General features: G+C 35.5%; 2 protein-coding genes across 3 annotated transcripts in view; one reads left to right on the top strand and one right to left on the bottom strand.

Annotated features, from left to right (window-relative positions):
* Positions 1 to 3,840, top strand: part of LOC109845040 (serine/threonine-protein phosphatase PP2A-1 catalytic subunit-like) — a 16,992-nt gene extending 13,152 nt beyond the window's left edge. For both annotated transcript variants that reach the window (XM_020414228.1, XM_020414229.1), the window contains one exon: positions 3,387 to 3,840. In XM_020414228.1, coding sequence (XP_020269817.1) covers positions 3,387 to 3,560 — 174 coding nt within the window. In that variant the 3' untranslated portion in view covers positions 3,561 to 3,840. The remainder of the gene's footprint in view (positions 1 to 3,386) is intronic.
* Positions 8,778 to 16,459, bottom strand: LOC109845195 (protein CLP1 homolog). Its single transcript, XM_020414415.1, has 10 exons — positions 16,088 to 16,459; positions 15,927 to 15,995; positions 15,580 to 15,675; positions 15,211 to 15,452; positions 14,464 to 14,602; positions 14,296 to 14,352; positions 13,719 to 13,856; positions 10,111 to 10,346; positions 9,225 to 9,269; positions 8,778 to 9,145 (listed from the first exon to the last, which is right to left on the bottom strand). The coding sequence occupies exons 1-10, from the start codon at positions 16,277 to 16,279 to the stop codon at positions 9,058 to 9,060; spliced, it is 1,302 nt and encodes a 433-aa protein (XP_020270004.1). The 5' UTR covers positions 16,280 to 16,459; the 3' UTR covers positions 8,778 to 9,057.

Genomic DNA, 16,712 nt, shown 5'->3' with positions numbered 1-16,712 from the left:
GCCGTTGATAGAGGAGAGTAGGAAAGGGGTCGTTGATGGAGGAGAGTAGGAAAGGGGTTAGGGTTTGGAGAAACCCCAGAAGTGGAGGAGATGATGGAGGACGTGGAGGAGGACAGGGAGGGGAGAGCGGAGGGAAGGGTTGGAGTTTGGAGAAACCCTAGAGGTGGAGGAGGACGGGGAGGGGAGGCAAGGGAGGATCCAGAAAGGAGGGGTAAAATGGACATTTTATAATTTTTTGAGCTGAATAATGGAATAAGTGTGACATTGGGTACAAGTTAGCAAATGCAGGTGGTCTTGATAAATAGTAGTAGTAATAATAATAATAATAATAATAATAATAATATTGTGGTAGGTTGCAAATTGGGCAAAATTTAATGTGGTTTTCATGTAAAAACCCTTTTTTATTAGAGAAAATTACCATGAACTTTTTTCACTATACTATTTGGCATATCTTTCACGCATGACATTTTGGACAATTTTGCCCTTTTGTACTTTGTATATCTTCTATATTATCCTCATGAACTTTGTGGATCAATAGATATATAAATATAGCTGATATCTTTTATCCAAGATGTTAACACCGGAATGGTATTTTCTGCAGTTATGAAAGTTCATGGCATTTTACTTCCGGAATGGTATTTTCTGCAGTTTTGAAAGTTCATGGCATTTTGATCCTATTTTTGAATTTCTTAAACTAATATTTAGACCCATGCAAAGCACGGTTCCTAAAAGATTTTTCTGCAAATATTGAACATGTTACAAAAATAAAGTATTCTGCTTTAGATATGAAGTATAGTGGTGGAAGTGAACCGAATAATTAATAAACAATTTAGTTATTATTTGTCCAGATATTTGATCAAGTTCGATTTGATAACTACTTCATTAACCAAATTTCTAAAGATCAAATAACTACTCAAAACTAAAATTGAAATAACACAATAAAGGTCAATTTTTTCAGTGCATAAATGTGTAAAAATATTTATCTAAAATTTAAATATAAAAAGTGAAATAAAGTTATTGTTTCATAAATGTGATGAACTGAGTTGACACTCCGATTTGATCCATCCATCATCATCTCTGAAGTAATCAATTTCCAATCTCTAACCCACAAACAAACAAAACCCATTAAAATTTAACAACCAAATCTTCATTAAAAAAAAGCAAAAAAATTAACCAAATCAAATTTAAACATAAGGGTTAGCATCTTCAGAATTAGGCACTATTAAGGTTAACTAAATCAAATTTAATCATTATAAATAGAAATTAGCATCTTCACCATGCTAAAAGACGTAACTAAATAATCCAAAAAACAATAATCTGAGGCTCAAAAAATTAGAATTTAGATCAAATTCATCACCATCATTTGTATATCAATCAATTCCTCTAGAAACTAACTAAAAAAATTTTTATGCAGAAAACCCTCACAAAATAAAATCAGAGAAGGTACATGCAGTTTTCTTCTTTCCAAAGAGAAAATTTTGAGATAGAGAATTGTGAGTAATTTGTGAAGGTCAATCAACAAAGTACTGGGAAATTCCATTTGAAATATTTAATTAAATTAGTGGCATAATCTAAATTACTACCTTTTAATTACTCAAGTGACTCTTGATAAACTTAAACATTTATAAGAGTAAATTAGTGTTCAACATTGAAATTAGGAAATTCAATAAATATAGAGAACAATTGAAATATCTTCAAATTTGCAAATTGACCACTACATATCAGCACTCAAAATGGAACAGATAATGTAGAGTCCATTAATAGATAGGAATCTTTTCTGCGTTAAAATCGCCTTGGAATATAATTAGCTTAACTATTTCCTTTGGGACTATACATTTCCCTTCACTTGAAAACTTCTCTTGCACAACTTGTGATTTCAGCAGCACTTCAATACCTCCAATCACCTCCATCGAACCCTCTCCATCCTATAAAAAAATATAAATAATTAAATAAAAAAAATCAAAGTTTCAAGAAAGCCGACTTAAATTAAATTCTATTAAATCAGTCAAATAAAGTTATCTACGTTGATCCCACGAGACTAAGAATCCCAACTTGAGCCTGTAGGAACTTAACATACTTAAATGCAGCCTGAAACATCTCAGCAGTGTTCTGTTCCCTCCAGGAATCAATTTTCCAAGCTCCTGCGTCTTCTCGCTGATCCTCTTACTCCTCTCTCTCGCTGCAATGCTCTGTGCTGACAAAACCCGATCCCCACTCGCACTATCTTTCTTCTTCTCCTCTCCATTGAACCGAGGAGTGACTGCAAATTCCACACATGGCCAACTGCTCATCATCGAAGCGGAATTATCATCAAGATCATTATAGCTCTTCAGGCGCTTTGGGCATTGGGAGTAGTAGTCCAAGTCGTTTATTGGAGAGAATATCAAAGGATCAGAGAAGGCCGGGAGGAGATTAGGGGTGATTTTTTGTTTAGGGAAGTAATTAAGGAGGAGATCATAAGAGGGTGGATCGAAGAGAGAGTCAATGGGGATATCGACGAGATCATATCCTATAAGCTTTCCTTCCCTAGCAAAAGTACTTCCATTCACATCTTCGAAGAAAACCTCAAACAAAAGATCAAAACACAATCATAATCCATCCATCAAATCTCAACGAATTCAAGTTAAAACCAAATCATAGTCCACATTGATTACCTTGCAACGTCGCAAACCAGACTGATCAGTGGCCAATTTATCTATAACATGATAATTTGTCACCTATTTCATCAATATACAAAAAACCCATATGAGCATTTCCAATAAAAATAATCAAGTACATTGAAAATTTGAACAAAATAGTTGAATTAGATTCTCACAAGTCACAATGTGGCGAGCCTTGTCCCAAACAAACCCAAACCCAATTCCTTCAACCTTGGCGTCTTCTTCCTCGATCACAGGGATACCCTTCTTATTTTGCCTAGATTTTGGTTGCAGTGCCCAGACTTTGATGAACACGACAGATGAAGATGCATCCTAAAATAATGGGTTATCTCAAATTTCATCAACTGGGTTTGTAAAGCTAAGGATTCTTGAAACAGATAAAGGAGACCTGAAAGATTTGGATGACTCGCTCATCTTGCTGGGTCTCGTCCTTATCCTTGGCCCTTGCAGTTTCAATGGGAGGAGAGATGATAAGGGGGGAAGTCAGAAGGGAGAGAGTTTTCCTGCGGCTAAGTTTATGATTGTTGCTTTGATCGAAGAGCGACGCGGGAGTTAAGGTTGGTTATTTTTGGAGAGAGATTATGGGTTGTGTGAAACGTGGGTTGGTTATTCATTTTAATTGTTCATAACCTTAGGTTACTATTCATTTTAGCTTTTTTATTCTTCACCTGTAGTAATAAAGAAGTAGATTTAATAATTTGTTTATTCTATTCATATATAATACAGGACAAGAACGTAGTCACGGTATTCAGTGCACCAAACTATTGCTACCGTTGCGGTAATATGGCAGCAATACTGGAGATTGGGGAGAACATGTCTCAAAATTTCCTCCAATTCGATCCGGCACCAAGGCAGATTGAGCCAGATACCACCCGAAAGACACCAGACTATTTTTTGTAATCTTCATATTTTCCGATGGCCTGATGGTGGATTGCATTGCGTTATATGTTCGATAAATGTGTTCAAAGAAAGAGGAGTTTTGAAAAATGGAGGGATAGTCTTTATCATTCTTTTTGTTTGGAGTCTCTTGCTGTTTCTGCTATGGCTTGCTTCGTTGATCTAGAGGCATTTTGATGTGCATTTATATTTGTATTCCAAGCAAGGGAAGCAGCAGAGGTAAAAACAATGGAAATATATTATTGGGTTTTATACATATTTTTGCTCAATTGAAGACTTAAAACATTTCTCTAGACCCCCTTGGACTGTTATTGATTTATTTTAAGTTTTTTTTCGAAATCTTGTTAGCTGGCTAATTTTTGATTATCCACTGGGGAACTAGTATTGTAAGTATCCCCCGTTTGGTTCACACGAGAGAGAGAGAGAGAGAGAGAGAGAGAGAGAGAGAGAGAGAATTGGCCTTTACGTATTCTCGTTCAGGGACAAGCAGCAGATGTCTCTCTTCTTCTTCCCTACTTCCTAACGAAATTGCCTCAGCAGATGCGTATAGCTTTATCCTTCATAGGGAAATCATTCTTGAAGTTGCTCGGTATCGAATTTCCTTCTCATTTGCGTGTCGAATTTCCTTCTCATTTGCGCTAACTCGTGTTGCTATTGGACTCATAACCAGAGATAACTAGCCCCAACAAAAATACTTGTATGTGTTGTAGGGAATATTTCCTCTGTTTACCGTTTATACATTCTGCGTACCTTTGCAATTCACTAACGTGTTTGCTTATGCTTGTGCACGTCGAGTGTCGGTTAAAATAACAACTCAAGTACAACGCGGTGCGGCGGTAGCACACAATTCTATTCTTTCCTCTCTTTTGGCTGGAGGGGTACACTCATTCATAAATCTTACAAGTCTCTACTTAAGGCCTGTTTGGTTATTTCCTAAAAAACTAAGAAATAGAAATGAAAACAAAAAAAAACTCAAAAAGTACAATTTCATCAATTTCCATCCCTAAAACTCACCCACAATATCTAATAAAATATTATTTTTATCCAACAACTCATCCACCACATCTAATAAAATATTATTTTCATCCACAACATCACTCAACTCAACTCATCTCATCATTTCAAATCACTCACATCATCTAATAAGATGGTGACAACTCATCTCATCTCATTAACATTTCATTTCCACCAATTTCCTCCCAAAAAGTTAGGAAAACAATTTCCTTAAGTGTGGGTCACATCATCCAATAATATAATGACAACTCATCTCATCTCAACTATTTTCTTATTTTTAAGAATGAACCAAACAAAAGAAAACAACATATTACAAGAAATAAGTTTCTTATAATTCATTTTCTTATTTTTTTGGTCAACCAAACAACATCAAAACAAGTTTTCTTAAAAAATCACTCACATCATCCTATAATAAGATGACAACTCATTTCATCTCATCTCCATTTTTTTTAATTTCCTTTTTTTTAGCAAACCAAACACTGCCAAAATATTTCTTTTTAGAAATAGTTTTCCATTTCTTTGATTTCCCATTTTTTTAGGCAAACAAACAGACCCTTAATAGAATTAACAAAGAGATGCTTCACAATTGCTCAGTACGGATTCAATGGTCGCCATTTTTATCCAGAACGTACACAAGTCATTTTTATAGTATAATATAACGTACATTTGTGCTCGCGTCAAAATGGTGTAAATGTCACAAAACCCCTAAATTTGGGGGATTTTGAGCAACCACCTGAAATCTCAAAATATAAATTCTGAGGAATTTATTTTTTGTTTTTTTGGCGGGGCGGCGGGTGGATAGGGTGGGGGTTGGGGCGGCGACTAAGTATCAACAAGAAACCAGTGAGGACTAAAGATAAAACCAAGCAGATACCAAGTCCTTTCTTTTCGACATGGAACAAGAGTTATCACATAAAGAAGACCCCTACTGATTTTCGCACCTTGCTTAATGCCTGACAGAAGAGACAAAATGTTACCAAAAACTGGATTTTCTGATATTATTTGATAAACACGTAAAATATGCATTATCTTAGTGTGTTTCAAGCATGATTTACGAGCGTTTGATGCATATTTCGTGTTTAGATCGAGGATACTGCTGTTTTTTGTGTTCTTATATGTAGGTATTGGCTCAAGATTGAAAGATTTGATGATCGTTGGAAGTTTTACAAGAGTTTGAAGCAATAACAAGATTTTGAAGGCATGGTTCGTGAAGAAAATGGATGCACGAGTATGATGAACTGGAATTTCGACCATGATGCAATTTGAATCAAGAAAAACTCAAAAGATAAAAGTTGTAGATCTCTTCAACAGGATTACAATGCAACTTGAATCACCTCATTCCGAGGTCGGACGCAAAAGTTATAGCCAAAATACCGAAGACTGTACAGACACGCACGAAATCAGCAAAACAGCCCCTACCACACCCTGGTGTGGTGCAGACCACACCGGTGGCGCGGGAATTAGTTATTTTCCAGATTTTTGGGAACATATAAATAGATGTTTTGACTTAGGGTTTTGGATATCTTTTGTTATGTTCTTTTAGCCATCAACTAGCAACTATTCTAGGGTTCAAGTATTGAAGGAAGACATTAATCTCTTGTAGAAGATTGGATTGCAAGTTCTTATTTTGAAGATTTCAATTGAAAGACGGGTTAATTCTTTCCTCTCTTTGATTTATTTCTTCTTATGATTGATTTGCATAATTATTTGATGTCTTCTCTTATTCCAATCATGTGTGAGTAGATTTCTTGTCTAGGATTGGGAAAGAACCCAACTTTTTGGTGATTGATGATGAATTGATATAGGTTCTTGGTGAAAGTTTAAATCTTTGAACTTAATTTCTAGTGTTTTAATTTTGTTGATTCGCTTGATCACCGTATTAGCAATCATAGGTAATTAATTGAAGGACTGAAAGGTGAAGATTAATACCGGATCTCTAGAAATTAAGCAGGGAGCTCGAACCACGAAAGTAAGCTAGATTCCTTGGGGATTTGATTTGGATTAGTATAAAGCTTAATGGATTTAATTTAATCTTGATTCCACGAAAGTAGGTTAATTGAGATTGATTAGGCACGATCTTTAGACCTTGAAAGAGGCTTTAGATTAATTTAGGCTAATTCACCCTTTCTAGATTAAACCAACACCAAGAATTAAAATAATTCATCATTGAACACCTAAGTTGTGGTGATAACCCAATCCTAGTCCTTCATTATATTGAATTCCATCCGATTAGTTGTTTATTTTATTTCTTTTATTAAATCTCTTCTAATTTACTCATTGATTTAGCTAGTTGAAAACGTGAAACTTGGTAGATAACCCCTAGTCCTTGTGGGATCGACCTTGATAGCTACAACGAGTCCGTGCGCTTGCGGACTTGCCCTATCATTATTCATGCAAATCAAAGTATGCACACTCAAATTTCCTTTCCAGGAAAAAGATAGCATAATAATAATACCCCAAGTGCCCATTTGTTCCAACATATATGACAATTTACAGCCTTCTCCAAGATGGATAGAACGGCCTATTGAAGGGATGGATTGTTATTGTACACATACTAGCACTAGAAAGATTTTAGCAGAATCTTTTAATTGTAAAATATTTCGTAAGTCCTCATAAAATTTTGGAGAAGATGGGGATTTTCTTTCTTTTTTTAAAACAAAAGTAGCACAATAACTGAAACATTTTTATGTGAAATCTTTCAATAATGAAGGACAAGCTCCCTAGAAAATTGGAGAAGATTGGAAGCTTTTTCTCAACGTTAATGTTACATATCGACATAAGGAGAAGGCTTGTTGAATAACACACTTGACCACCATTATTTTCTAGATCTGAGTTCCCAAGGGAAGAGATAATTAATTATAAAAAATTGGGAGAGACACCACAAACATACATAGAAGCACTGGAATTTTTTTATTCCATCAGTACCAATTACCAGAAATTTTATGACAATCTCCAAGAAAATGTGGGCAGGTTGGTATTTAAATGATCAATTCAACACCCTCAAATAGAGAAAGAAAGGGTTGCAGTGTATTTTTATTACTTTCGGGTTGTTTAGGTCTCTGGTGGAGAGCATACGAGGACGTATTGTCTTAGTGCAAAAAGGACTTGTGTACTTGGTTATTAGGCTTACTAATATTTTGTGGCCTAATTGTGAGTTTTCAGTTTATTTTGGTTGAGGCAGTAAACATTTAACAAGTTAATCATAACTCGCCCCTTCGTAAACATTGCATATTTGTTAGTTGATCGTTGGATTTTCTCAGAATACTGTGAAGATGGATTTTCAATGACTTGCCTTTCTCGGGTGCAAAACACCAAACTCTAAAATCCTGACTCCATCATCACTATTTTAAAATACAGTAATCATCAAAACTCCAAATGAAAATGCTTACCTTCACACGATTTAAGGCCAGGGCTCGTCAAACCTGCAAACAGCAACAAAATCAAAAACAGAATCACGAGAACCAAACATTAACATCAGAAAAAAAGGGGGGAAACAAACAAACAAACATCACCAGATACCTGCTCGTCAACAAGAAGAAGCAAACAGCATAACTAGGTAACCACCCTCTCATACCCAATCACAGAAATATAATAACAAAACAAAAGAAAGTTGCCAAAAAGGGAGGGCAATTAAAAAAAATAGGGAATATGAAGGAGAACCTGAGCTTTTGCAATATTGCTATAATCAAATAAACAACTGCAACTGGAACTGCCTTTTTGAGAATGGAACACTAATTCCAGTTTTTAGTAGTTACAAAAGGAGAAGGGGAAAAAAACAGTTAAACCTTGGAGATACTTAACTATCTCAAGAACTGGTTACAAGGCCTGCTCCAAAACTCTGAAAAGACACAAGGAAAGAGATTAGAAAACAATTGGCAACAGGTATGAATCAGCCAACCCCGGTCAGTGAACTTCATAATTGCTAAGAGTCCATGACTTGAAAAAACAGAATAACAATCACTTTGATAAATTTTGAGTTAGCTATAAAATAGTTATTCGCCTTCATAAAGTCGTAATTGCATGGAGTTACTTGCTGCTTACGTAGGAACGTCAGATACCTTATGAATAAATACATTGCTCAATATACCTTATGCAACCAATTTTGCCCTGATATTAACTACAGCTGCTTAGATTGCAACTTTACAAAAACAAACAGCAGAATTACATTCTCCTATAATTTTCAAAATATAGAATAAGGTCAGTATAATGTCAGAAACTGAGAATTTTATGATGTCACTGGTTCAATGCTCGATTACATGCTAAGATAAATGAAAATTAAATTTAAAACTACATACGTTCCAAACTTAGGACGTGTGTAATGCACTGCAGTGACAACTTTATAATGTTCCATATTGCACTTATGGCAGCATATAAATAGCAATTAACAGATATACATGCTACAACATTAAAATATCAGTCTTAGGTAATGGACAGTAGACTGCTACATCCAACTCCATAAAAGTGAAGTGATCATCAGTCAATAATATTAGCTCTCCAACCAATTCAATGTTCCTGCAATCAAAAACTTGCTTGGAAGTTCACCAGCACAAGGTGCAAGGAATGTGATCGTCTTCCTGTAAAGATAACATCCGCAAGGGTAAAAAAAAGTGAAATGCATAAAAAGATGAAAAATGAAAAGTTTGTGCTTGTCACCTCATGATGTCAATATCTGTGACATAGATGAAACCGGCAACATTGCTGCAACAGAAATGCAAGCAACAATGTTTTAGCAAAATTTCACCAACATATAGCAAATACATATACATACCTAAAGCGGGAAAGTGAAAGATCAGGCGATGCATCACAACTTTGGAGAATTGGAGATAAAGTCAAAATTTTATTTGTGTTCTAATTCATTTAGGATTGGAGAAACTAGTGTAGGATTAGATATTTGATTTCGAGTGATGAATATTTGATTTGAATTCAGTATTTGTTAATAGAAATGAAGTTTGAATTTAAGTTTCTTAGTTATATTTGAATTTAAGATAAGATTTGAAATTTGCATTTGAGTGCTTAGTTTGTAAATACCTAATAACGTTAATGAAGAGATTGATTTGATTTTGTGATGAAAAACAAATGGGGAAATGCACATGAATAGCATATTGATGTTAGGCCAACTCTTGTTCTTTGAAGGTGTGGTTCTTTCTAAAGCAGGTATCCTGCATGTTTGTGTGAGGCCAATCCCTATCCCCTGTGATTCCCGATCTTATATTTGAGAGGGTGTGATTCCCTTTTTTCCCCCTTCCTAGTTTTATCTTTTAGACTTTTCTAAAACATTTCTACTCTTACATTCCCTACCAGGTCTCTGCTTCCAAGAGTTAGGCCTAAGCTTTGATGCTTATCATCCTGAATAAAAAGCTCGCAAAGACTTTTCCATGGTAAGACTGGTAAAATGGGGAGGGAGATATCACATAGGCCTGGATATCCTGATAACAATTCATTTCTTAAACAAACAATTTTCCTTAGCTATTATGAGGAAATGGAAATTTTGAACTTTGAAGTTAACAGTAAGTCAGCAAAGTTATGGTTAACCACTTGCCTGGAGATGATTTGATCAGGTTCCTTTGCATATGAGACAGCTAAAACTAAATGGAGCAAGTCACGATTAACGGTAACAGGAACTAGTCGAACTGGGTCCGCTAGAGGCTCAGCTCCAATAGGAAGCGCTGAACGGGGAGCTTGTGGGCCGCCACCAATTCGGAAAACAGAAATATCACTGAAGTTCACTATATTTGAATGTGGTGATAGATCATCAAGCAGCCCATAAAAGTACTCCTGCAAAGAAATCGAACTACATTTAAAACAAAACAAATTTGGAAGAATAGAGATTAGATTGGCAAAAATAGTTATGTTTTATCTAAAATGATATAACTGAATAAGTATATATGTGTACATGGTATATTGGTCCAGCAGGAAAAAGAACAAGATAATACAAAAAGAATGGTGTTGCATATGAACATTAAAAGGGAAGGAAATACCACATACATTTGTTAGCAGTAATGTGAAGCATGTAATCGAAGTTTAATGCAGTCAAAGTCCCACTCCAAAAATTTAACAAATCCACATGTCCTCTCTGAGACTGTCCTTGTGACTCCTTTATTTTCATTCTTCCCCCAAAAGTCTCACCTCTTTCCCGCCTTCTTTTTACTCATCTGTTTCTTAACAGTTTAAAAGATCTCGATTTACACTAATACTTGAAACCTTCGCTTTCTGTGTGTGAAATTGAGTAATTACCAGTGCACACAACAGCTAAGACAAACAATCTTATCAGAACAATAGAAAGAGGCCCGGAGACTCTGTCCTTGTGACTCTCCTTTATTTTCATTCCTCCCCCAAAAGTCTCACGTCTTTTTCCCACCTTCTTTTTACTTACCTGTTTCTTATCAGTTTAAAAGATCTCGATTTAGAATAATACTTGAAACCTTCGCTTTCTGTGTGTGAAATTGAGTAATCACCAGTGAACACAACAGCTAAGACAAACAATCTTATCAGAACAATAGAAAGAGACCCAGCAATCTGAGATCAAGCGAACATGAGCATCAACTACTATGACATTCTTCAACTTTCCTTAAGGTTTCCTTGGTGTATTAAAACCGTCACGCCTTCGCGTCTCAAGTGCTCAGGTGAGGCAAATTTGCAGCTTAGCGCCTCACATATCACCAAGCAATGAAGGTTACTAAGGAGAGCGCCTTTTCCACCTCAAGAACTCGCCTAAGGCATGTGAGGCATGACGCAAAATATCCGCCTCTGTTTTGATGTTTTGAGAGTGTAAAAGATGTCTGGCAAAGTAATATTTGTTTAAAATTTTCCCATTTTTTGTTTCTTTATTCTTGGTTGATTTTTTCGCTAATTTTTAGTTGTAATGTACCTTACTGACATCATTTGTGAGGATTTGCCACATGTTGAAACCTGAATTATCTATGTTTAGGTACTAGTTAGTATTATTATCTAGTAGTAGTTACTTAGTACTTTATGAAGATGGTTTATGTCTTGTTAGTTATCATAGTTTATGAATTCAAAATTCAGCTGTGACTAATATATCCTGTTGTAATTTATTAATATTCTGTTTAATTGCATATTATGTGTAATTTATATGGAGTTCTGAGTATTTATCGCCTTACTCAGGCGGTTGCCTTTTGGCACCTTTTGTATCAGGTAACATAGGACCAGATGGCCTTAACCTCGCCTTTCAGTTTTAAAACATTGGCTTTACTAACATGTTTCACTGAAAGCTGCTCAAGGAGGATCAGAAAATGATGCCTTATTGTCTGTCTATTTGGTGGCTTCATCATAAACTTTCATGACTTCTGCATGCAGTGGCATCTATAATAACTCAAGAAACTGAAACGTATTGATGTTGTTGGACAAATGCAATCAATACATTATAAACTTAGCACTTTAGTGTGTGTATTGTGTGTCTATATATACATATATATAACTAACAGTAAGTTGAAGGAGGCAGATTCTTCGAATGTAACCTTCCTTTCTGTTCATTCCAATTGACAGGTTTCAGAGGTGGACTCTTTGCTGACATACAGTGTGCTATTTTAGATGGTTAATTGTTTTTATACTAATATTACAAGATATGCCATTTGTAAATTTTCGGACGACACTTCTCAACATGCATGGTCATGTTTAGTAATCAGTGGTTTAGAGGGCGCTCATTAAGGGAATGGACATGCTACCTGGTTTAGAGCCTAAACGTACTCTAATACATCACACCCTCTGTTGATGAATAGACCTAGCATGATATTACTAGCATGGGTACGCGCACGTGCGTATATACAAGTACAATATGCTCAATAATTCAAGATCTCCTGCTTCTCCATTCTATTTTCATAATATTAAGGCTTCATGAACACAAAAGATATGTGAATATGTTTTCTTGATTTATTTTGTAGATGATGGCTTCTATCTATTGATATATATAAACAACTGTATACCTTGTTTGGACCCAATTATCATAATCAGCAACCTGGTGGTAATTTTGGACATAGCTTTAAAAAAGAAAACCTACCTAGACAACATCATTTTCCTCTTTATAACATAAACTAACAGGAAAAACCCATCTCATGGATACTTGCTGTTTATTAAGAATTATTAAATAATTGTTAATTTAGAGAACAGGAATTCAAGAGAGTTCAAAGAGAGTTGCTTGTGATTACAGCACTTTTAAAGAAACATCCTCTCCTTTAGAGGAAAGGGATCCGGGTCATCATTTATTCATTTTAAAAACTGAAAACAACTACAGGACAGGTTGTAAGAAGATTCATAAAATAAAATATGCAAGTAATTGTAAATAAGGTTGTTCTGGTACAACCTTAAGGTCACAGGTTCTAGTCATGTGGAAGGAGACTCTTAGTAATGCACGAGTGAGGCTCAAGGCTATGTACAAATGATCGTCCACAATGGAGGGATTCTTCGCCGTATATTCCCTTCAATATATTAAAAAATGCAACTGATAGGTAGTCAAGGGTATACTATCCAAAAGTGTGGAAATTTTATTTGACACTAAAAATGATTCATACAGATCAGATGTAGTACAAAATACTGTATGTTACATTCAAGGTAAAATATGAACTATCATATATCAGCCGGTGAGGAATTTGAAACTTACCACGGAAGAAAACTTAATCGGGTCACATATTCAACATGACAATTCAATGTTGTTGAAAGAAGAACCAAAGATAATCTTTAACATCTCATGATTATTAAATAAAAATCAAGATATGATTTATGTATCACTACAGGCACACTGCCATCACACTCTACAGAAGTTTTGTTTACTTATCTTAAGTTACTAACAGGGACAAACTAAAACCAGTCGGGCAGCTAAACTTTTACTGGCATTCAGTTTTAATTTTCACTTGTACTGAACAAGTGAACATACCGTTTTAGACTAAAAAAGGTTGGTCTAAGAGAAGATAAACACCATTTTCAAAAAAACATCTGAAATGACAAGAATTAATCAGTATTACAATCTTCACCAAAAAAAAAAAAAAACAGTATGACAATCAACTCGGAGAGGAATAATAAATGTACTTTGTAACATACTTCATGCGTATTGACACAATTTTATTATGGAGAAAGGTATCAAGGTAACTGATACCTTCATGCATAGCTACAATCAGGAAAGATTCAACTTACCCTAATCCTAGAGCTCCTAGCCTTCTGGCGGACCTTCGGATTCCTGGGGACAACACCGCCAGACTTGTGAAGTTTCACAATATCCACATTAGGCTTATTCTTTTGCACCACATCTTTCAACATGCTGCAAAGTTTCTCCTGTACAAAACACGAATAAGTATATGTAACAAACTGCCAAATAAATTACAGACTCATATAGTACAAAAGGCAGTAATCTATGAGAAATATTAAATGCATCATTCAAAAAATCTGTATCTTATAGAATACAATTCCTTCAAGGGGAATTTTTTTTGTTAAACCCACATTTTAATTCTTGCTCTTAAATATGAAACACAAGTCTGCTACCAAAATTATTGAGTATCTTTAGGCCTGGTTAACACATAGAAGTCTCTTAGATCTGAATTATTTTATATCTTGGCTGCCCTTTTCTAGAAGCAAGTGACGCTTATAAATAAGTTAAAAATTTCTTATGAGCTCATTAAATTAATCAGGACACCAAATATTAAAGAGCTATATGTACAAAACTTGATCCAGAAGAAAATGCCAGTAAAAACTAATAAAATGTGTAACGGTATACCTGCCCCAAGACCAAAACAACATTAGCATTGAAGGTATCAATCGCATGAAGTAGCAACTGCATGCAATGAGAAACAAGACCAATATTATACTACAGATATATTAAACATATAATACAAGAAAATCACTAACGAAAAAGAAAGATCGTTATTAGATTGTAGGCAACTACCTCATATCCAAGACCTTCGACCCATCCCATAGTGTTGATCACCATTCCAGCAGCTCTAGATTCAGCATTTCCCAAGAACTGCCTCTCCAAAGTTTGAGCTAGCTCCTTCACAAGAACTTTGTACAAATCTCCATTCATACTGTTGAGTAACATACATAGAAAATTTTAACCTTACCCTTTTAAGAACCCACAAGCAGCAGCCCTTCATATGAAAAACCATAGATTCCACAAAAATGCCATGAACTTCCATGTGTAGTTTCTTTTTTTCTGTTTCTCTTTTTTTTTTTTTGGGTTACATGTTTCGATTGGGTTTGCAGGGGTGGGTGGGTTTTGCACCAAACTATCATGAACTTCTTTAATTACTGAAAATTAACATTTACTTTTTTCCACACTAAACTACCATGCCTTGATGGTAGTTAGGGTCCAGACGTGTTTTAGAAATTTTGCTCTTATGTACTTTTTACTTTACCAAAAGAGTTTTTCGGGTTAGAGTAGATAGACATTATTAAGCTTATTTTAGCCCTTTGTCCAAGACATAACGCCGCTAACAACAATTCCAGTAATTCATGGTATTTTCCCACAATTGTGAAAGTGTGTGATAGTTTGATTTAATAAAAATGTTTTATAGTAGTTTTGTGCAAACCCCTCAAACTTCATGATAGTTCAGAGGAATTTACCCTATAAAATGCATCATACTGAGCAATATATACCGTGATAAAACAAACAAGTTAGAAGTTAAAACCTTACCTAGGAGTTGTGTGCCCATAGAAGTACACTAATGGCATTTCAAGAGGAATCCCTTCGACTGCGTCTATAGGCATTTCGATGGGAGTAGCAGCTATACATCCAGGAATAGTGATCGACCCCTGACCAATATCCAAATCCACGAATGTCGGTTTCCAACCCTGCTTACTAGCCCAGCTCAAGAGCATCCTACACAGGCTACTCTTTCCTGAATCAGTCGGCCCTACAACAATCACCCTTGGACCCTGAAACACAAAATTTTAATCTTTGAAATTAATAACACAGATTTCTCAAAATTGACTGAAGACTCCAATCAGTTGACAGTCTTAAGTGTCCAAAAAACAATTTCTGAGAAAAATTCGACTATAATACCTGTGAATTATCCACATCGCTGCTTGCTGCAGCCTTAGCCCTGGACCTTCGCGCATCAAGTATCGCATGAACATTTACATAACTAACCATAGGAGTCTACAAAATTAGAGAAAACACAATCAATTCCAAAAAAAAAGGAAAAAGGGCAAATTTTACAAAACCATGCTGAACTTCAGTGAAGTTCCACGAAATGATATAACAGTTTCAGTTCCGTAACTCCAAAGTTCTTTTCAAAAGTTTAAAGTTTATTTTTTCCTCTTTCTAAAGAACAACACCCCAAAGCTTAAGGCGGTTTTGTGAAATTAACCCAAACAAAAAACAAAAGATCAAATCTTTAAGCAAACCACCTCATCAGCAACATACTCAACGTCACTGAAGCCTTCCAATTCCACAGTCGCACCATTCCACGTAAAAACCTAGGGGGGAAATCAGAATTTATTTTTTTCCCCCGGAAAAAGGGGGTAAACAAGCAAATAATAGAATTGAGAGGGTTTTTTTTTATCATTACAGCGAATTTGTGTCTGGGGGGAATGGAGAGCCAAGTATCGGGAGGAAGCTCGGTGCCGAAGATCTCGGCGGTGCCGGAGAGTAATCGGATCCGGATTTGGGTATCGGGTCCGACTTCGACCCGAAGTTCGCTTTCTCTGTCAAGCTTGAATTGCCGGGTCGAGCCTGGGCCCGTCGCCGGTGCTGATGACATTGGGTTTTGATCGGAGTGCTCTCTTTTTGTCCTTTTTTTTTTGAGTTTGAGAGAGAGAGAGAGAGAGAGGCAATAAGCGCGAAAACCCTGAACCCTAAGATTTGGGGTATTATTTGTATGAATCTGGCAGCGTGAAAGAGAACTCGCGTTGCATTTGAGTGTGAAAAAAGCAAAAACGATTGTGACTTAAGTATTTGACTTAAAAATACATTGTGTATAACCACTCAAAAATAGCAAAACTTGAGTGGATACAAAAAATTTGTCCACCAAACTTTTTAGCGATTGATGTTGCCTAGGGTTCCATGAAAGATATGAAAAGATTTTTTATATATATAAATGAGTGGCTAAAAAGTTTGGTAGACATCCACTTAAGTTGACATAAGATCAAGTACATATAGAGTAAGACTCATATCAACTTAAGTTGTATCTCTAG

This window comes from Asparagus officinalis, chromosome 6, assembly GCF_001876935.1.
Source record: "Asparagus officinalis chromosome 6, Aspof.V1, whole genome shotgun sequence".
NCBI classification, from domain to species: Eukaryota; Viridiplantae; Streptophyta; class Magnoliopsida; order Asparagales; family Asparagaceae; genus Asparagus; species Asparagus officinalis.
Note: the sequence above shows the minus strand (reverse complement) of the source record. Positions and strands in the feature narration are given on the sequence as shown.

Coding starts and splice junctions, on each gene's coding strand:
- LOC109845195 (XM_020414415.1), bottom strand. CDS start 16,279: ATGTCATCAGCACCGGCGACGGGCCCAGGCTCGACCCGGCAATTCAAG. Junction 14,603..15,210: donor TATGGGCACACAACTCCTAG/GTAAGGTTTTAA, acceptor GTTACTCAACAG/TATGAATGGAGATTTGTACA. Junction 9,146..9,224: donor ACAGATATTGACATCATGAG/GTGACAAGCACA, acceptor TTATCTTTACAG/GAAGACGATCACATTCCTTG.